Here is a 21,133-nt window from a genome sequence, read left to right as displayed (position 1 = left end):
CTACTGCAGGCCAGAAAAAAAAAAAAAAAAGAAGAAGAAGAAGAAGATGCATAAACACGTATAACATGGTGTCATTTAAATTAAAAAAAAAAAAAAAAGAAATACACGTGAATGCCTGGAAACTGGCTTGAAAGGATCGACAGCACATTGTTACCGGTGATTATACCCAGGGAAAGGTATGGAATGGGGGACTTTATACTCTCAATGCCTTTTTAAAGCCTTTTTAAAGAAGGCATTTGTGCATTACTGTGGAATTAGAAATAAACTCCAAGCAAAAAATATCTAGGCGATATGGAAGAAGACCCTTCCTGTTAAATGGAGTTGCACAGCTTATGCCAGAAACTCTCAGCCCTGGACCAGCATGTTACCCACCCTGGGCCCCAGGTTCCCTGCAGCTGCTTCTATGGGGCTCCTGAGCCTTTCCTTGGGTCTTGCCCTTTGAGGACATCCAGTGGCTGTACAGTTAAGAGTCAGGAGATCTGATTGGTTTTTCTTTGTAAATTATAAATAACCTACTCTGGAGGATAAATGAGCAATAAATTGATGAATTTTGCAGCCTCTGGAGCTATAAAACTTCTTTCAACCTATGGAAATTATGATTGTTAAATAAAACAAAAGGTCAAGGCACACAGCTTAAGTAGCTGAATAGCCTGCACGTTTTTGATAATCATCTTAGGCAATAGTAAATAAAAGATATTTCCGTGTAAGTTAATTGTGACTTGGTTGTAAGCCTATGTTGACCAAAAGGTTAAACAACAGGCAGGAGAACTTAAAAAATGTAATGTGAGTTTTGTTCTGAGCCAAGCTTGAGAACTACTAGCCCAGTAAAGAGACTCTGCACAAACTGAGAACGCATCCCAGAGCATGCCACACGAGACACAGCCTTTATACGTTTCTGTTACATAGAAAATGGGAGAAGGGGGCAGTGAAGCAAAGGTGATGTTCTTAACAGTTCTGATTGGTGCTCAGTGACATTGTATATAAGATAAAATATGTGGTTAACGTGTTTTACTCATTAGCCTTTTGCCCTAATAAGTATATAGGGGTCTCAGGGTCAGGAGAGGGATGGTTGATTTTGTGCTGCCTTTGTGCTTTATCTGATAGGCAGGTTGTAATCGGTACATGTCAGTGAGATATTTGACAGACTCTGGCCTTGCAGGTGAGGTTCAGCTTTCGTTCATAGGCCCAGTTTCTATTACCCATATGGCCAAGATGCAGCCATTTTAGACAATTGCTTTTTTTTTTCCATCAGACTTTTCTTATTTTCTGACACCTATCAAGAAAGTAAATTTGGCCAGGCGTGGTGGCTCACGCCTGTAATCCCAGCACTTTGGGAGGCCGAGGTGGGTGGATCACCTGAGGTCAGGAGTTTAGGACCAGCCTGGCCAACATGGTGAAACCCCATCTCTACTAAAAATACAAAAATTAGCCGGGCATGGTGATGCATACCTATAATCCCAGCTACTAGGGAGGCTGAGGCAGGAGAATCACTTGAACCCGAGAGACAGATTTTGCAATGAGCTGAGATTGTGCCAGTGCACTCCAGCCTGGGCAACAGAGCAAGACTTCATCTCAAAAAAAAAAGAAAAACAGAAAGTAAATTTCATGACAAGGATGAGGAGTTAGCTTGTCTTCAAGAAGATGAAAACTGGTACTTTGGGTAGCATTTTCTGTGGTTTAAGGATCTTAGTTGTATATGAAGGAAGAATATGATTTGCCATACTTAAGTCTCTTTTTGTCTCCCCTATCAACTAGTTGCATTGAAATTTATTTATTTATTTATTTATTTATTTTGAGATGGAGTCTTGCTCTGTCACCCAGGCTGGCGTGCACTGGTGAGATCTCGGCTCACTGCAAGCTCCGCCTCCCGGGTTCACGCCATTCTCCTGCCTCAGCCTCCCGAGTAGCTGGGACTGCAGATGTCCAGCACCACGCCCGGCTAATTTTTTGTATTTCTTTAGTAGAGACGGGGTTTCACCATGTTAGCCAAGATGGCCTCGATCTCCTGACCTCGTGATCTGCCCACCTCAGCCTCCCAAAGTGCTTGGATTACAGGCGTGAGCCACTGTGCCTGGCCTGCATTGAATTTTTATGTAGTTTTCAGTGAGTCCAGGATGTTCCACAAAAGCGTTTTCCTTTAATCACTTCACTGTTGCCTTATCTCTTCTGAAATTCTTCATGAGCTTCCACTGTTCTTTTATGTCAAGTTCACTGGTTTTGCACTTTACTTATCTCTTCCTAACTAAAAATTCCCTTGCTCTCTTCTTTCTTCATTCATCACATTTTAAAATCATGGTTAGCAATGTCCTTCCTTAGTTTCCCAAATCTGCCTTCCTAACTTGATTTAGGCATTGCCTCAAAGCACACTTCCTCGTGTCATATGGTATGATTTGTATCTGTACTATGCTATAATAGAGCTTTAGTTTTTTCTCAAGAACTTGTTGATAAGTCACTTGCCCCAAAGATGCCATGAATTCCAGGTAAGTCACAAACCTCAGTTTCCTAGTCCCCAAATCCCTGCCTCTCTGATAAGGAAGAGATGAGAAATGGGCTAAAGTGCTTGCAGGCTTGTATTGAACACTGAGTTGGTATAAAATGCTGGGACAGGCCATGGAATTATAGTGTATAGTCCTTTCAGATGAACGGACAAACAGATGCGTGCTAGCTGTTGTATAATTAGGAAGAAAGTCAAGGAAGAGTCACGTAGAGAGATAAATATTATACTTATTCAACAAAGCAACTGACACTTAACTGAAGAGAACAGAGACCATGGGTGACAACTGAGTGGGGGCCTTGCTTGAAGGATGAGGAGGATTTGCTTCTACAGACATCGAGGGCAGCGTGACATGGGAGTTTGAAAGTTTGCAGTGACTTTAAGGAACAGTAAAGAATGAGGAGATGCACATGAGTAGAGGGATAGAATGGGGTGTCTGCTGAATGTCATTTGCTTCATGCAAGGAGTGCAGGTTTGGGTTGGGAGAGGGTGTGATCCAGCAGGTGTCTTGTTTTAGCAAGACAACTCTGGGTGATGTCTTCTAGTTGAAATATAAGAGGAGTGAGGCAGAGAGAGAGACTCATAATCGTCTGGTAGCAGAGGTAAGGATCTGAGTGAGGGAGACATGGGGGTTGACAGACACGAGTGGACAGATACAGGTGATGCGATGGTGTGAAGTGCCCTATCCCCAAGTCCCAGGTGATGATGTTTGTTGCTTCTCCCTTTTGGTGCCATCTTCCCTATCCTGTCCTCTCTTCCTTCATCACATTTAGCTGAAGCCCTAAGAGGATGGTTTGGGCTTGTTCTGTATGTGGCCGTGCTGGTCAGACACACTTTTTTATTGTTGTGGATGTCATGTACTCTTCTTTTGGTAGAAAAAAGAGACTGTCTCTGAGGCACCACCTTTGCTGTTCAGCGATGAAGAAGAGAAGGAGGCACCACTTGGAGTAAAGCCTGTGGATAAGAAGGTTGAGAGTGCCAAGGAGTCGTCAGAATTTGGGAGAACTGATGTGGCTGAGTCAGAAAAGGTGAACTTTTTTTTCTTGTATACTTGAATGCATTTGTCTCTCGTATGTTGTTTTAAATACACAAAACCCCTTAAGTTTTTTGACCACAGAAAACAAATGGCCCATTTGTAGACAGATTTGAAAACACAGACAAGCGGTCTCTCCCCACAGTGCAGGAAGTCTCTGCAGGGCCTTTCCTCCCGGCCGTTCTCCAAGATACGTGCGCACTGAGGTGTGCCTGCTCATGTCTCTATGGTTACTGTCATGTCATGGCATCTTTGCTTTCTAACTTGTGCTCTTCTGTGCAGTATTCCTGTTACCCTTGGTCCTCCTTTGGTCCCCAGCTGTACTTGAATTTAAATGTCAGTTTTAAGGAGATCTTAGTTTAGCATCCTTTTACTTTTAGATGATATTGGCAAGGAATTATAGAGTAGAGTGAAATGTCTACTCTTTCTAAAACACTAACTTTCATGTCCTGGACTGTCTGCCGTCTCTTGCAGGAGGCCCGTGGGTAGTGCTGTTGACCACACCTGGGCATTCAGCCTTGTGGTTGCCTTCAGCCTCTATATGCCTTTTTTCTTTCTCTTAACTGTTGTTGTACACTGTGTCCAGCTGCTTAGGTCTAAAATCTCCCAGGGCCTGTGTGAAGAGCGTTGCATTTGCATTTACTGCTGAGGCTCCTTGGAGCTACAGTGATACAAGCATTTCATTTGTACCTGTATTCCTGTGTGACATTTTCTTCCCAGTGGCTGTGTGTGGACTCCTGTCCTATTCCAGTCCCAGTCCACACTTGACTCTGACTGGTTGCTATACTACCCTCTCCCTCACTGAGTGTAAGCCCCTTGCGGACTAGGCCCGGTTTGTTTTGCTCACCATTGTATCTGTAGTACTTGGCATATTACCTTGCACACAGTAGGCGCTATATTATAAATTATGTATTTATTTAAAGAAGCATTTTTTTAATAGTTTGAGTACTCTGAAATCAGGATATACCTCATAATCAATGGTATCTTACTTGAAATGTGCTACTTGTTGAATGAATAAATGCTGCATTTTAGAATTATTTGAGAGATTCTTCTTCAATTGTCTGTACAGTGTAAGCCTTCTACAATTTGAGGGTTGGATTTTCCTGATTAGATTTCCCCTTGGGGCTTATGTATTAGTTAAATGCTGCGAATTCATGGTCCACTCCCAATGATTCGCACTTGTGTTGTCTTTGTCACTTAGAAGTTCTTCCTAGTTCATGATCAACCATTGTGCATCAGGATCATAGCTGTCTTATCACTGGGTAGGAGAGAGGGACCCATGGTCTTAAACTGCTTGGGAAAATTATCTTTGGCTATGGATGATTGTACGAGACCGTCTCTTGGAGCAGCCAATCAAGAGTTGGGAGCAGATGTGATTCACTGTGCCCTGAGTCATACAAATGTGGCAGTTAGTGAATTAATGAGGAGCTTGGCACGCTCCATGATAGGATTTATATTTCCAAGTGTTACTTATTTTTCCCCCCTATTATTTTCCTTTTCAGGAAGGACTTTTGACTAGATCTGCTCAGGAAGTAGTCAAGCATTCTGATTTATTTTCTTCATCATCCCCATTGGACAAAGGAACCAAGGCTAGAACCAAAACTGTTCTTAGCTTGTTTGATGAGGAAGAGGATAAAATGGAAGATCAAAACAGTATCCAGGCTCCACAGAAAGAAGTAGGAAAGGTAAGCAAAAAGCAATAGCAGTTCAAGTCTCTAGATGAGATAAAAGACTCTCATCTCATGGTTGTCGTTCTGTCATTTGAGTTTCTGAAGGAATCTTAACCTTCAGTGTAGTGTGTTAATGATTCTCTGCAGTAATTTAGATATTTGGGAATCTTAATCAGGAACTCTTACCTCAGGTAGCAGTGTTAGGATAGGGGATTAGAATTTCACCCACCTCTTCTGGGATTTACAGACCTTGTTCCTTCTAGCAAAGCTTTGCCCCTTGGCCAGTTGTGGGATGTAAGCAACAAGAAAGGGAAGTTAGGCTGTAGCTGAACAGTTAAGTATTTCTAACATTCAGTTTAAGAAAAAGTGTTGTAGATGAACCTTTCATACTGATTAGGTGTCAGCAAACTTTTTCTATAAAGGACCATATAATGACTATTTTAGCTTTTGCAGGCTATTTAGGCTCTTTCATAACTGCCTAGCTCTGCCATTGGCAGCATGAAAACGGCCCTAGGAAGCATGAAGATGGATGGGCATGCCTGTGTTCCAATAAGTTTTATTAATAAAAATAGGTGATGGTCAGCTGGGCATGGTGGCTCATATCTGTAATCCCAGCACTTTAGGAGGCTGCGGCGGGCGGATGACAAGGTCAAGAGATTGAGACCATCCTGGCCAACATAATGAAACCCTGTTTCTACTAAAAATACAGAAAATAGTTTGGCATGGTGACACGTGCCTGTAATCCCAGCTACTTGGGAGGCTGAGGCAGGAGAATTGCTTGAACCAGGAAGTTGGAGGTTGTAGTGAGCCAAGATTGCACCACTGCACTCCAGCCTAGTGACATAATGAGACTCCATCTCAAAAAAAAAAAAAAAAACAGGTGATGGTCATTCTGTAAGGTTAAGTATGACTGTTGATATTAAAACTAGACAGAGACATCACCAGAAAGCTACGGATATCCTTTATGAATGTAGAGGCCAAAATCTTCAACAAAAAATACTACTAAACCCAGTTTAGCAAAATATAAAAAGGATTGCACATTATGAGAAGTGAGATTTATTCCTGGAATGCAAGGTTGGTTGAACATCTAAAATCAATTGATATAATACACTGTATCAATAAAATACAGAATTAAAAGGCACATGATCATCTCAACAGATGCAGAAAAAGCATTTAATAAAATCCAGACCTTTTCATGATAAAGCACTCAATTAGTTAGGCATAGGAGGGAGCTTAATGGACTTGATAAAGGACATCTACGAAATCCCACAGCTGACATCATACTTAATGGTGAAAGACTGCATGTGTTTCAACCCTAAGATCATGAACAACACAGTGATGTCCACCCTTGGTAATTCTAATCAACCTTGTACTGGGGACTCTAAGCAGGGCATGTAGGTGAGAAAATGAAATAAAAGGCATTCAGATTGGAAAGGAAAAAGTGAAGTGAGCAAACTATTTGCAGATGGCATGATCTTTTATATAGAAAGTCTTAAGGAATCTACAAAAACATCCATTGGAAATAATTATATTCATTAAGATTGAAGGATGTAGTAAGATCAATATGTGAAAATCAGTTCTGTAAACTAGTAATGAACAGTTACTAGCTTATGAAAGTTACTACTAGTGACTTTCTTTTTTTTTTTTTTTTTTTTATGACAGAGTTTCACTCTTGTCCCCCAGGCTGGATTGCAATGGCACAATCTCGGCTCACTGCAACCTTTGCCTCCTGGGTTCAAGCGATTCTCCTGCCTCAGCCTCCCGAGTAGCTGGGGTTATAGGCACCCACCACCATGTCCAGCTAATTTTTGTATTTTTAGTAGAGATGAGGTTTCACCATGTTGGCCAGGCCGATCTCAAACTCCTGACCTCAGGTGATCCATCTGCCTCAGCCTCCCGAAGTGCTGGGATTACGGGCATGAGCCACTACACCCGGCTTACTGGTAGTAACTTTCATGAGCAATTACTAGCTTATGAATGAAATTAAGAAATCAGTTTCTTTTATAGTAATACCAAGAAGGGTAAAATACTTAGGAGTAGATTTAACAAAAGAAGTACAAGACTTGTAAACTAAAATCTACAAAACGTTGAAAGAAATTAAAAACCTAAAATAGATGGAAAGACATCTCATGTTTATGGACCAGAAACCTTAATATTGGTAACGTGGCAATACTTCCTTCCCAGATTGATTTATTGTAATCTCTATCAAAATTCCAGCTTGCTTTTTGCAGAAATGGACAAGCTGATCCTAGAATTTTTACGGAAGTGTAAGAGACCAAGAATAGTCAACAGTCTTGGGAGAACAAAGTTAGAAGACTCACACTTCCTGATTTCGAAACTTACTGTAAGACAGGGTGGTATTGGCATAAGGTTAAAATGTGTAGATCCTTGAAGTAGAATTGAGAGTCTAAAAATAAACCCTCACATTTACAGTCAGTTGCTTAAGATGCCAAGATATTTCAGTGGGGAGAGAATAGTCTTCAGCAGATGTGCCAGGATGCTAATTATCTACATGCAAAGGAATGAAGTTGGACCCATTAATAAATAAACTCAGATCCAATGTAAGATCCAAATGTAAGAACTAAAACTGTACAACTCCGAGAATCTAGAGAGTATGTGAATAAATTATCATGACCTTGGATTAGGCAAAGCCTTCTTAGATAAGACACTAAAAGCACAAGTGACAAAAACAGCTACCTTGGACTTTATTTAAATGAAAAACATTGTGCTTCAAAGGGCACCATCCGGAAAGTCAAACGACCACCCACAAAATGGGAGAAAAGATTTGCAAATCATGTATTTGATAAAGGACTTAGATCCAGAATATGTAAAAGACATATAAGTCAATATTAAAAAGACAAATAGGCCGGGCGCGGTGGCTCGAGCCTATAATCCCAGCACTTTGGGAGGCCAAGACGGGTGGATCACAAGGTCAGGAGATCGAGACCATCCTGGCTAACACGGTGAAACCCCATCTCTACTAAAAAATACAAAAAAAAAAAAACTAGCTGGGCGAGGTGGCGGGCGCCTATAGTCCCAGCTACATGGGAGGCTGAGGCAGGAGAATGGCATAAACCTGGGAGGCGGGGCTTGCAGTGAGCTGAGATCCAGCCACTGCACTCCAGCCTGGGCGAAAGAGCGAGACTCCGTCTCAAAAAAAAATAAAAATAAAAATAAAAAGACAAATAGCCCAGATGAAAGAAGGGATAGGACAGAAGGGATAGGCCAGGCATTGTGGCTCATGTCTGTAATCCCAGCACTTTGGGAGACCAGGGCGGGAGGATGGCTTTAGGCCGGGAGTTTAAGACCAGCCTGGGCAACATAGCAAGATCCTGTCTCTACAAAAAATTTTAAAAATTAGCCAGGCCTGTTTGTGTGCTCCTATAGTTCTATCTCCTTGGGAAGTTGAGGCAGAAGAGTCCTTGGAGCCCAGGAATTCAAGGCTGCAGTGGGCTGTGATCACACCACTGTACTCTAGCCTGAAAAAAAATAGATAGGACAGACACCTGAATAGAGATTTTACTAAAGAAGATAGACAAATGGCCAAAAAGCATATGGAAGGATGCTCAGTGTCAGGGAAGCCAAAACCACAATGACATACCACTTCATACCCGAGAAGAGGACCGTAATAAACAAAAAAGGGAAGTAACGAGTGTTGGTAAGAATGTGGAGAAATGGAAATTCTCCTTACTGCTGCAAATGTGGAACAGTACAACCACTTTGGAAAACAGTTTGCTGTTCTTCAAATTCTTTTAACATAGAGCTACCACACAATCCAGGAATTTTATTCCTGGGTACATACCCAAGAGAAATAAAAACATATGTTCACACAAAACTTGAATGTGATTGTTCCCAGTAGTGTTATTCATAATAGCCTTAAGATGGAAACAGTGGCTAAACATAATATAGTATATCCGTACAATGGAATATTATTTGGTAATAAAAAAGGCAAAGTACTGATACATGCTGCCACATGGATGAACCTTGAAAACTTTCTAAATAAAATAAACCAGTCATGAAGGACCACATATTATGTGATTCCATTTATATGAAATGTCCAGAATAGGCATATCGATGGAGACAGAAAGTAGATTAGTAGGTGCTGGGGGCTGGGAGTGGCAGTGAGCAGGAATGGATAATTACTGCTAATGGTTTGGGGTTTCTTTTGGAGGTGATGAGAATGTTCTAAACTTAGATTGTGGTAGTGGTTACACAAATCTGAATATACCAAAAAATCATTACATCGTATACTGTAAATGGGTAGATTTTATGTTAGATGAATTTAATCTCATTGGTGATGTTATGCAAACGAGGTTGGCAGGTCATAGATTGCCAATCCTTTTTATAGATCTAACCGAAGAAATAGTCTATGTTTATTTCTACAAAAAATGTTTTATGAATTTTTTTGTTATTCCAATACTATAAGCCTATTTATAAATGAGAGCTGCACACAGTGAATATGATTAATTCGATATATATTCTCCCCGTCTCTTACTGTGTATGGTTTTGTAATGTTTGTCCATGGTTGTGAAACGTTTAACCTTACTTGCTGTGTTAAACTCATTTTTATATATGACAATAATAATTATTGCTAATGTGATTTATTTTGTTAGAAGTAAGTTTTTGGTTAGTTGGGTTTTTTTTGGTTTGTTTGTTTTTTTGAGATGGAGTCCTACTGTGTTGCCCAGGCTGTAGTGCAATGGCGTGATCTTGGCTCACTGCAGCCTCCGCCTCCCAGGTTCAAGGATTCTCCTGTCTCAGCCTCCCGAGTAGCTGGGACTACAGGCACACGCCACCATGCCTGGCTAATCTTTGTATTTTTAGTAGAGGTGGGGTTTCACCACATTGGTCAGGCTGGTCTCGAACTCCTGGCCTCTGGTAATCCGCCCACCTCGGCCTCCCAAAGTGCTGGGATTACAGGCATGAGCTACCACACCTGGCCTTTTTGTTAAGTTTTAATCTGTGGCTGTGATACTAAAGAAATAGGGATAAAGAATGTCAGGTCTAGAGCATTATATTATCAAACCAATAATGTTGATGGTAACTTTTAAATGTTAGATATGTAGTAAACAAAAAGGGACTCACTTGGAGTCAAAGTAGGGCAGAAGAGATGGATGGGCATGGGAAGGCTTGCGGTTGCACCTGTACCAGGTCTTTGGTCTGCAGTGCTTACAGATGAGGGATACATACTTGACCACTCTGTGTAGTTTGTGCGTGAGTCAGCTGCTGTCTCTTCTTCCCTTTGGGAATGAGATGGAGAGAATTCATTCAGTTGTGTTTCTTATCATCAAAATGTTTCTCATTATGGAACTAACGGATTGCTTTGTGTATATATATATAATTTTGTATTTATAAATATATTTTCTGCTATTTTTGGAAGCGCCATAGTATTCCATTTTGTTAATGTTTCATGTCCCTACTGAGTGGCTTTTAGGCTGTGGCCAGCCTTTTGCTAATATAATACAGCTGCAGAGGACATCTTTGTTGTGTCCATCTTTACATGTGTGACTTCCTTGAGATAAGTTCTTACAGCTCTAATCACACGTGACCTTCCTTCCTATTCCCAGGGCCGCGATCCTGATACCCGCCCCAAGAGCACAGGTGTCTTCCAGGATGAAGAACTCCTTTTCAGCCACAAGCTCCAAAAGGACAATGACCCAGATGTTGACCTTTTCGCTGGCACCAAAAAACCCAAGGTCAGTTCCAAATGGTTCCCCACATTATGGCTTTATTATTGTATTGGGTACCGTCTCAGCAGCTCACCTAGTTCTCTTTGTAAATTGTTTTGCTTTTGGATATTGAACTTGAGTCTTGTTTATTCTAGCTGTTAGAGCCAAGTGTTGGGAGCCTATTCGGGGATGATGAAGATGATGATCTTTTCAGCTCTGCCAAGTCCCAGCCTTTGGTACCAGCCTTTTGTTCTCAATACCAGGTTGTATGGGAAAGATTCCAGGAAAGGAAACTAACGTCCAGTTAGGTGATTAAGGAAAATCCTAGGATAGTCGTGGTGCTTCCTACTAAATGAATGGCAAATAACATGTGGAGGGGGACGTGTGTGGAGGATGCAATGCTCAGTTTCTGTTGTTCCCCATCTTAGGTTCCCTATACTAACATTAAAACATTAACAATCCAGGCTCTCTGACTGTACTATACATCTGTGTGATGTTTAAATGGTTGATTGAAAGACCATTGCATACACTGGGGTGACTAAATATTCATGCCTTTCAGGTGCAAAGCTTTCAGTCTGAGTTTTAGCCTTCCTATGTAATTTTCTCCCCCAGCCCCAACAGGTTTTTGTAAGTACTCTGTTTTCTTTTTATCATAGAGAGAACTCCTGTGACAGCCGCAGTCTTCAGAATGCTATTTCTGAAATGCTACGTTTGAGTTGGTTCAGCCCTCATTTGAGAAAGTATTTTTAAGACTCAGAAGCCAGGATTGTTTTTTGCATTATGATTTTTCCTGACATTTTCTAAGATATTTGATGGATTTTGGTATTTTTTTTCTTTTGAAGGTACAAGAGAAAAAGAGAGTAGTGAAAAAAGACCACTCTGTTGACTCTTTCAAAAACCAGAAACATCCTGAATCCATTCAAGGTAGTAAAGAAAAAGGCCTATGGAAGCCGGAAACACCTCAGGTTAGAAATGCTCTTTAAGGATTTTCAACTCTTGTTTGCATCCCAGTACAGAGAAATTCCATCATGCAGACCCACAGTTATTCAGACTTGTCTGCATTAAGGAGGAAATAGCAACCAGGGTTATCGCTTTGTCTTCACTACACTCCCCACGAGTCATCTCCCCTCTCCTCGCTCCACACTTCAGAGTGTCACGAATCTATATTTTAATAGTTAGTGTTTTTTGATGCCATGCCAGATTTGACTCTAAAGTAGAATTCAGGTAGGATGAAGAATCTTCTTCCCACTAAAGCATTTATTTCCCCCTCTGGATTTCCTTGGAATGGAATTAAAATAGAAATAAATATGAATTACATCTGATTTCTTGGCTGCTCTCAGTGTTGCCTCTTCTGAGGTCATTGCTGTTGGGCCCTACTCTGCAGCAGTCTTCTCAGAACGCTGTGGAGCTCCTCCTGGGAACAGACCAGGACTGGAGAGCAAGTGCCAGTTCCGTGTGCAGGTGTCCCAGGGTGTCTCAGTGAAGCCTTAGTGTCCTGAGCTGTAAACCTGAGGCTCTTGGACCAGCACATCACCATTGACCCTTCCTGGGGCTCAGCTCTTTTGCTTTTAGAACCAGTGCATTAGGCTATGGGTGAATTTCTGTGTGCTCCTTGAAATTCTATTTGATAACCAACATGGTAATTTTGCCTGCTGGTCAGTTTTAGGTGCTCTGATAAGCTGTGATTCTTGGGAATCTTACTTATCTTGTGTTCCTTGACTCCATATCTAATCTGAAAGTTTTCCACTTATGTGACAGAGGAGGAGGCATACATGAAGTAGTGCTAGCGAAACGACAGACCCCAGGAGAGATTTGAATGCCTTTCCCATTAAAGAGCTACAGAAAGTGACAGTTCTGCCCCATCACAGATTTATTTACAGGCATAAGAAACACTTGTCTTTCTGTTTCCCCAATGGATTTTTAACTGGATGTAATTTCACACAGGAATCATCAGGTCTCGCTCCATTTAAAACCAAAGAACCATCCACTCGGATCGGGAAAATACAAGTAATTAAAACACTGGAATCTTCATTGCCTGCCCTGTGGCATCTATAAACTTTTTTGGGTTTCCTACTTTTGTCAGCTGCTGCCAAGCATCTTCTCATCTCTTCCCCTGCCTCCCCTCCCCCGCACCTAGTTGTCTCTTGTGTGCTGCGTCTTTAACATCTATTCTTTGAGCCCAGTGGTGGGCATAGGTGTAAGACCCTCTGTTTTAATTCTGAGACTAGATGAGGCGATTTTCCTACGTTTCTCTTCTCCTCTCGTATTATACATTATGTGCACCGAGTCTCGTCATGTGTCAGAGTAAAGATAATAGACTGCTGTGTTGAAGAACAAATACAGAGTTTCATTTTTCTTCTTTAGGCAAATTTAGCGATCAACCCAGCGGCCTTGCTGCCCACAGCGGCTCCCCAGATCTCTGAAGTAAAGCCTGTTTTGCCAGAATTGGCTTTTCCTTCATCTGAACACAGAAGGAGCCACGGTCAGGAAAGTGTGCCTGTTCTTCTCAGGAGTGGGGAGGCCGGTGTGAGTTTTGATCTTCCAGCTCAGGCAGACACCTTACACAGTGCAAACAAGGTGATGAAACCATCTTTGCTTCCTTGCTCTCTTCTTTTAACCGGAATATGCGTCTCCTTCTTTCTAGTTTATCAGTTGCATACACAGCAGTCTTTGACTCTCCTTTTGAATGGGGTGCCTCATCCTTCAGCCGCTCCCTCCATTCTCCCCACCCCCTCTCATCCTGCACCTGCTTTTCCATGGCCTGTATTTGATACATTTGCATTCTGCTCAGTAGCCACAGTAGTGTCTCACCACTTTGGCTGGTGTCTGACACCTGCAGGTTTCCAGCACTGCCACCTGGGGGTCTTCTAACCACAGAGCAGATCATGCCCTTCCTGCTGGCGCTTCCTCACTGCTCCAAGGAGAGCATTAAGGCTCCTAGGTTTGGTATGAAACCCCTTTACAATCGGTGCCAGCCCATGTGTGTAGCTTCCTCACCAGTCACTGCACACTTTCCAGCCTGACTCCAGGCATACCAGGTGCCACTCCCTGAACACACATGGTCTGTTCTGCTGCTTCCCAAGGCTTCTGCTGCCTCCTCACCAGGAATGCTCCTCTCCATCCACAGCTGTGCTTCCACATCCCCACTTCTGTCACTGTGCCCTGCACTCCCCGCACAAGTTCCCACAGCAGCGACACTGTTTCATGGGATCTCCTCAATGAACTGTGAACCCTTTGAAGTTTTCCTTTCATTTTAGTTGGGTTTCTTGTTTCTCTCCAGTCTCCCTTCTCTGGAAAGCCTTAATTGATCTCCAAGTAAGCGACAGGACACAGAATGACCTAACCCTGGCAAATAGATTTATTTCAAATGTTTCCAAACCTGTTTCATTGTGCAAAACAAAACAGCCTTCCTTTTATGACAGTTTTCATTGGCTTTTTTTTTATTAGGTTTAAATTGGCAAGTAAAATTGTGACATTCCCCTGAAGTTGGCAACACAATCATACTTTGCCCAAAGTAGATTGTAGCTTCTCAAAATTCCACTTGATTGTATATTTTGGAAAATATCATAAACACTGCATCATTGCTACTAAGTGATTCGTGTTTTGAGATTATATTAAAAGTTCTGATTTCTAAACCGTATTTCTTATGTGGAATACTTAACATTTGAATTTAATGTTTATTGACTTGAAGAAAACAGCACCTTAGATTACCTTTCTTTATTGTCTTGTATTTCTCCCTGCTCCTGGAGCCAGAATTTAGACTAGCCCCCTAACAAAGGTTAGTACCAGAATTCCCCGATTCTTTCTTGTTGTGAAAGATACCCACGTTTCTACTGAAGGCAGAGTAGGGGCCAAGGGAGGGGTTGTGAGACACAGAGAGCCAACATGCCTACTTTCCAGGTTTCCAGCAACAGATGAAGCTTTTTGTATGAAACTGAACTGAAACTGCCCTGAAAATATTAAAAAATGGAGAACTCTAAAGGATTAAGAATGACTTAGTCTTGGAGTACTAGGAGCTATTAAACACCTTCCTTGGAAATCATTAAGAAATAACCTCTTCTGTGTTCTTCGATAATATCTTCATTGAAGTAAACCAGATAACCTTACAGTATTTTGAGTCACTGATTCTTTGCCATGGTAGCTTTGAACACTTTATTTTATCATTAGATCAATGTGTGTTTTTTTGCCATTGCAGAGCCGTGTCAAGATGAGAGGGAAGCGTAGACCGCAGACCCGTGCAGCTAGGCGGCTGGCTGCCCAGGAGTCCAGTGAGGCTGAGGACATGGGTGTCCCCAGAGGACCCATTGCACAGTGGGCTGATGGTGCCATTTCCGCAAATGGCCATCGGCCACAACTCAGAGCAGCCAGTGGAGAAAACAGCACTGAGGAGGCCCTGGCAGCTGCCGCTGCACCTTGGGAAGGTGTTCCTGTGCCTGGAGTGGACAGAAGCCCCTTTGCAAAGTCTCTGGGTCATTCCAGAGGGGAGACTGACCTTTTTGATTCTGGGGACATCTTTTCCACGGGCACTGGATCTCAGTCCATGGAGAGAACAAAACCCAAGGCAAAGATAGCTGAGAATTCTGCCAACCCGCCAGTGGGTAGTAAAGCAAAAAGCCCCATGTTTCCTGCTCTAGGCGAGGCCAGCAGTGATGATGATCTCTTTCAGTCTGCGAAACCAAAACCAGCAAAGAAAACAAATCCCTTTCCTCTCCTGGAAGATGAGGATGACCTCTTTACAGATCAGAAAGTCAAGAAAAATGAGACAAAATCCAGTAGTCAGCAGGATATCATATCAACAACACAAGATATTTTTGAGGTAATAGGACATAAAACGTTTTTGTGTCTAAGTTAAGGAGGGTATCTGATTGGCTTATTTGAGCCATAGATTATGTTTAGCTTGTTGCATGCATATCCCATAGCCATCTGCTTAGTAATTATAATTAACTCTTTTATTAATAAGTCTAACATTGTTTCAGAAGTGGTTTTTTGTTTTGTTTTATGTAGAATGTATTTCTTGGCTGGCCACAATCATTGATGCAGGTCTTGGTTTCTCTAGTTTTTACATTTTTTAAATTTTTATAGAATATTATAATCAGCTTCCTGGGCGTGCCACTCGGTGACATGCATATAGCTCCACCGGTCCAGCTTGAGAGTTTAACCTGTGGTTCTGGGGACATTGGCCCTGGCTGGAGCTGACAGTTTAGTGCAGGCAATAAGACTTTCAGTGGCATTTGCTCAGCAGATGTTTATTGAGTACCTGGGGCCTGCAGGTATGAGGTGAACTCAGAGAAGTGCTAGGCTCCTCAGAGCTCTCTGGGAAGATAATCAAATACAAACAGGGCAATGGAAAATTAAGACGTTTTCAAATAGTACTAAGTGTCATGAAGAAAATAACCTGGGGCAGAGTGGTTGGTAGGGGTAGGAGGTGCTCCTTTAGGCAGGACTAGTAGAGAAGGTGTCACTGCAGTGCCGGCATTTGAGCCAGGGTGAGATGGGTGGGCCAAGCTGTGCAGAGATCTGGGTTAGTGCATCCCAGGCGGAGGGGGCAGTCTCAAGGCTGTTCCACAACACCCTGGCCATTTGCATTTCCATAGCTTGTTGACATGTTTGAGTTTAAAAAGAAAAATTGATTTAACATTGTATGTATTTTTGGCTTAACAAGGATGATATATTTGCTACGGAAGCAATTAAACCCTCTCAGAAAACCAGAGAGAAGGAGAAAACACTGGAATCCAATTTATTTGATGATAATATTGATATCTTTGCTGACTTAACTGTAAAACCAAAAGAAAAGTCCAAAAAGAAAGTGGAAACCAAGTCTATATTTGATGATGATATGGGTAAGTTTAGTTTTCTATGTCTGACCTAGAGAATCCTTAACTTTCTGTCACTTGGTATTTTTCCTGCCACCTTTTCTTGGCCCTTTTCTGGAAAATGCACCCCAGCAGGTTCACTTCAGTGTAATCCTGAGTTAGGCTGAAGATAGGTAAGAGATGGACTAATTATTTTAGTGAAGTAACTCTTTCCTATGTTAGTCATCAAAGAATTTGAAGGCACCCAGAGTTTGACGTTTAAGTATAATTTAACTTTGATCTCAGTGCACCTCACCAATTGTCTGTGGCACACCCTGATGTTATGAAAGGAGGTTTGATCAGAAATGACCTCACGGGCTAAAGTAGGCTGAGGGGACTGCCTTGGGTGTGATGTGGTTGGTTGAGTCAGAGCTCCAGATGGAGAGGGAGTGTCCATGGTTCTGTGCGAGAAGAGAGCAAGACTAGACCTAGGGGTAGGCTCTACCTCAGGCGTTGCATCTCACTGAGGTCTTTGGTGTTTGGAAACAAGATCGTCTTCTTTATGTGGCACAACTTCTGCTTTGTTGGTAGACAAGGCAAATGTGCGAGAACCCTAAATATTGGACTTTTGATCAGTCCTGCGTTGGTAGAGAGCACGTGGGCTGAGGCCACATACACATTTCCTACACCCCCAGTCAATCTAGACCTTGAGGCTAACTGGGAGACAGCCGGTGCTGGAGAGTCACACTGGCTCTGTGCCTCGAGCAAGCACATGGAGGGCAGAAGATAACTCATTCATTATTTTAAATATAGAAAATCATACATGCTTATTGTGATAGATTCATGCAATTCAGAAAATGTACGAAGTGAATAACCCCTGGAGGTAATTTGGTGTGTATCCGTTCAGATGTAGTGATATTAATATATGTTTGTGTACACATCAATGTATAACCACCTTTTAAAAAAGAATGTATTTATAAATATATATAAGAATATATTTTTAAAAGTAAGAATATATTTCTGAAAAGTAAGAATGTGTTTCTGCTCTTTTAGCCACTTAATGTCTTTTCATGTCAGTACATAGAGATCTCCTTCCTTGTTTTCAGTGGTGTGCACGATTTCTTTGTATTTAGCCATTAGCCTGTTGACTGAGATCCTGATTGTTTCTGTTTTCTTTATTACAAATAATGCTGTGGTCTTTACCATTTGTGTACACCTAACTTTATGTATACATGCTAAAATCATGGTTGGATAAAACCCTAGCAGTAACATTAGTGGGTATGTACCATAATTAGGTAAGACAAGCTTTTGAGTCAGTGAAACATTAAACAAATGCAGTGACAGAGGCTTACGGTCTTACATCGAGATGCCTCAAATCAGTGCATTTATTCTGAAAGAAAACAGGTGGGTCCTATGTTGGATTTCCCTTTGCATATTTTTATTGCTCTTTTAAAACCCGGTGTGAAAAGAATGTCTAAATAAGTCCATTGTCCCCGATGGTAGGGGCGTGGTCTGGTTTGGAGATCAAGTTACCCTTCCCTTTTGTCTGTCCTGCACATGCACATACAAACACTTTTGTTGCTGAAGAAATTGTGCTCCAAGAGAAACCTGTGTGTGATCATAAAACTTAATGAGTAACAAACACAGGACCAGAATCTAAGAGGCTTGAGTTCTAGATTAGTGTTTTGGGGTACTCCATACTGTTACCACAGCTGGGTCTTTGGTGGTTTGCTTGCATGTGTTTTAAAAGTACCTTTCCCCACCCCTCTTCAGCAACTGTTTTTGTCTTTTCTTTCTAAAGATGACATCTTCTCCTCTGGTATCCAGGCTAAGGCAACCAAACCAAAAAGTCGATCTGCACAGGCCGCACCTGAACCAAAATCGGAACATGAGGTGTCCAACATCTTTGATGATCCCCTGAATGCCTTTGGAGGCCAGTAGAGCATACAGGGTATCCACATGTTATCCTGCAGCTACATTGTTGAGTTAGTGTTGATGATGTATATGCTTATGGTCTTAACTGGGTTACAAAAAGCAAATACTAGAACAGCTAGCTCATCTTTTACCCAATGTACTTAGTATTTTTCTGCACTGGTTCAATCATGCTTAATACTACAAAACAAAAATAAGTATTTCACAGTGGTTGGTTTTGTTTTTAAACCATAGTTTGATTTAGTTAGCCTTGCTGGGGCCATAATATGCTTCAGAAGGATGTGTAAAAGAAGCAATCTCTTTGTGGCTTTCATGGGTAATCAGGGAATCTCAGAGATAGCAAATGCCACATGACCAGGAGTCTTTGTTATATGGATGGGAACCCTAACTTAGGGCCTGGGCAGGTGAAAGAGAAAGAAAGTGAGAGATTATACTTCATGAGTCTTAGCAATATGGGAGCGGGTTTTCACTGAATTCTGAAGGTGCCTCTGCATGTCCTCCAAGGCAGGGTTTGGCAAACTGTGGCCCCCCACTGTCGTATTTTGTTAATAAAATTTTATTGGAACACAACCACATTCATTTATTTACTTACTGTCTATTGCTGCTCTCACCCCACCTCCAATGTAAGAGTTGAGTAATTGTAACAGAGACTGGATGGCTCACAGAGCCTTAGATGTTTTCTATCTGTCCCTTTATGTAAACAGTTTGCTGACCACTGCTCTAAGGCATCCTTTTCCATCCTTGTCTTATGGAAGCAGCAAAATGAACCTAGATAATAGCAGGGGGAAGTGCTGAGGATGGAAATGTCAGCCTTTAGAGCAGCACTGCCCCATAGAACTCTGCAGGAATGAAAATATTCTTTATCTGCATCAACAAAGGCAGTAGCCACCAGCCACCTAGATGGCTGACCCCATTCTAGTCTGTGTTTTTTGGTGCTCTGTCTTCTTGCTGCTGAGTATGCAGCCTGTCGCCACGGCACAATCTTGTAGGCCACCCAGGTTGGTCTCAGTGATCCTGGAGCTACTAACTTCTTCCTTGGACACTATAAGATCAGAAGGTGAATTACTCATACCCAGAGTCAAAGATTTTCTACAGCTCCCACAGGTCAACCATTTGACCAAGTCTGCTGTGAGTGACGTGATGACAGATGAGGGCACTTGCTAGTTACCCACTCCTTTCCCCTATTCATTTTATGAATCTTGCTTCTGTCCTTAGGTTGAGATCTCCGAGTCACTGTTGTCAGGCAGACTGCTGTCCTCCAGATTCAGGCCCGTGGGTGTGGGGAGCCTTGGTTGGTCTTGGAGGAGCAAGGGCTGCGCAGGTGAACTCGGTGGCCTCAAGTGTGTAGGTACCTACATGGTGTGAGGAGATGCTGGCTCTGAATGAAATATTTCCTAATCCTGCTTGCAGATCAACTGCCGACTAGCGTTTAGGCTACAGACATATTAGATGGTTGATGTGATTCTGTAGCTCGCCTTTAGAACTTTAGGGATGTTTTCACGTATCAGTAAATTAAGATCTGTGTCAACATTTTTTTTTTTTTTGGGAGATAGAGTCTTGCTCTGTCACTCAGGCCAGAGTGCAGTGGTGTAATCTCGGCTCACTACAACCTCCGCCTCCTGGGTTCACGCCATTCTCCTGCCTCAGCCTCCCAAGTAGCTGGGACTACAGGCACCTGCCACCTCGCCCTGCTAATTTTTTGTATTTTTAGTAGAGACGGGTTTTCACCGTGTTAGCCAGGATGGTCTCGATCTCCTGACCTCATGATCTGCCCGCCTCGGCCTCCCAAAGTGCTGGGATTACAGGCATGAGCCATTGCGCCCGGCCTATGTCAACATTTTTAATGGCAGCTTCACATTCTAGATATCATCATGTTTGGGAAAATGTTTCAAAGGTAACTGCTCGGCCGGGTGCGGTGGCTCAAGCCTGTAATCCCAGCACTTTGGGAGGCCGAGACGGGCGGATCACGAGGTCAGGAGATCGAGACCATCCTGGCTAACACGGTGAAACCCCATCTCTACTAAAAAAAACTACAAAAAACTAGCCGGGCGAGGTGGCGGCGCCTGTAGTCCCAGCTACCCGGGAGGCTGAGGCAGGAGAATGGCGTGAACCTGGGAGGCGGAGCTTGCAGTGAGCTGAGATCCAGCCACAGCACTCCAGCCTGGGTGACAGAGCGAGACTCTGTCTCAAAAAAAAAAAAAAAAGGTAACTGCTCTTCTGTAGCTAAGCTTTTTTAGAGCAGAGGATGGAGCAAATTCTGAGTTACTGAAACTACGTATTCAGCACTATTGCCTTGTTTACCGTTAACTTCCATTTCATCTTTGGAGTAGTGTTTTTAGAACTTTTTCAGAAGAGATGAGAGAAATGCTTTGGGAATTGATTCAGAAATCTTTTTGGTGTCATTACTCTTAATAGCTAGATATATTTTTTAATTGTAAAAAATTCTGGAAATACTTTTTTCTCTACCTGCTCCCCCCCCCCCCTTTTTTTTTTTTTAGACAGGGTCTGGTTGTGCTGCCCAGGCTGGGGTGTGGTGGCACAAT

At 42.3% G+C, this 21,133-nt stretch overlaps 1 protein-coding gene and 1 pseudogene across 2 annotated transcripts in view; one reads left to right on the top strand and one right to left on the bottom strand.

Annotated features, from left to right (window-relative positions):
- The window catches only part of LOC111529215 (WASH complex subunit 2A-like), a 63,908-nt gene extending 44,743 nt beyond the window's left edge, over positions 1-19,165 (top strand). Inside the window, exons 11-20 of the mRNA XM_026446757.1 lie at positions 3,370-3,522; positions 5,030-5,212; positions 10,765-10,893; positions 11,022-11,102; positions 11,709-11,831; positions 12,811-12,873; positions 13,231-13,443; positions 15,062-15,682; positions 16,529-16,706; positions 18,460-19,165. Of these exons, the coding sequence (XP_026302542.1) occupies positions 3,370-3,522; positions 5,030-5,212; positions 10,765-10,893; positions 11,022-11,102; positions 11,709-11,831; positions 12,811-12,873; positions 13,231-13,443; positions 15,062-15,682; positions 16,529-16,706; positions 18,460-18,599 (1,884 nt within the window). The 3' untranslated portion in view covers positions 18,600-19,165. The remainder of the gene's footprint in view (positions 1-3,369; positions 3,523-5,029; positions 5,213-10,764; positions 10,894-11,021; positions 11,103-11,708; positions 11,832-12,810; positions 12,874-13,230; positions 13,444-15,061; positions 15,683-16,528; positions 16,707-18,459) is intronic.
- The window catches only part of LOC111529800, a 712,005-nt pseudogene that overhangs the window by 599,806 nt on the left and 91,066 nt on the right, over positions 1-21,133 (bottom strand). The gene's annotated exons all lie outside the window — the stretch shown is intronic.

The sequence above is a fragment of the Piliocolobus tephrosceles genome, chromosome 9, assembly GCF_002776525.5.
Source record: "Piliocolobus tephrosceles isolate RC106 chromosome 9, ASM277652v3, whole genome shotgun sequence".
NCBI lineage: Eukaryota > Metazoa > Chordata > Mammalia > Primates > Cercopithecidae > Piliocolobus > Piliocolobus tephrosceles.
This window is presented reverse-complemented; position numbering and strand designations above follow the sequence as displayed.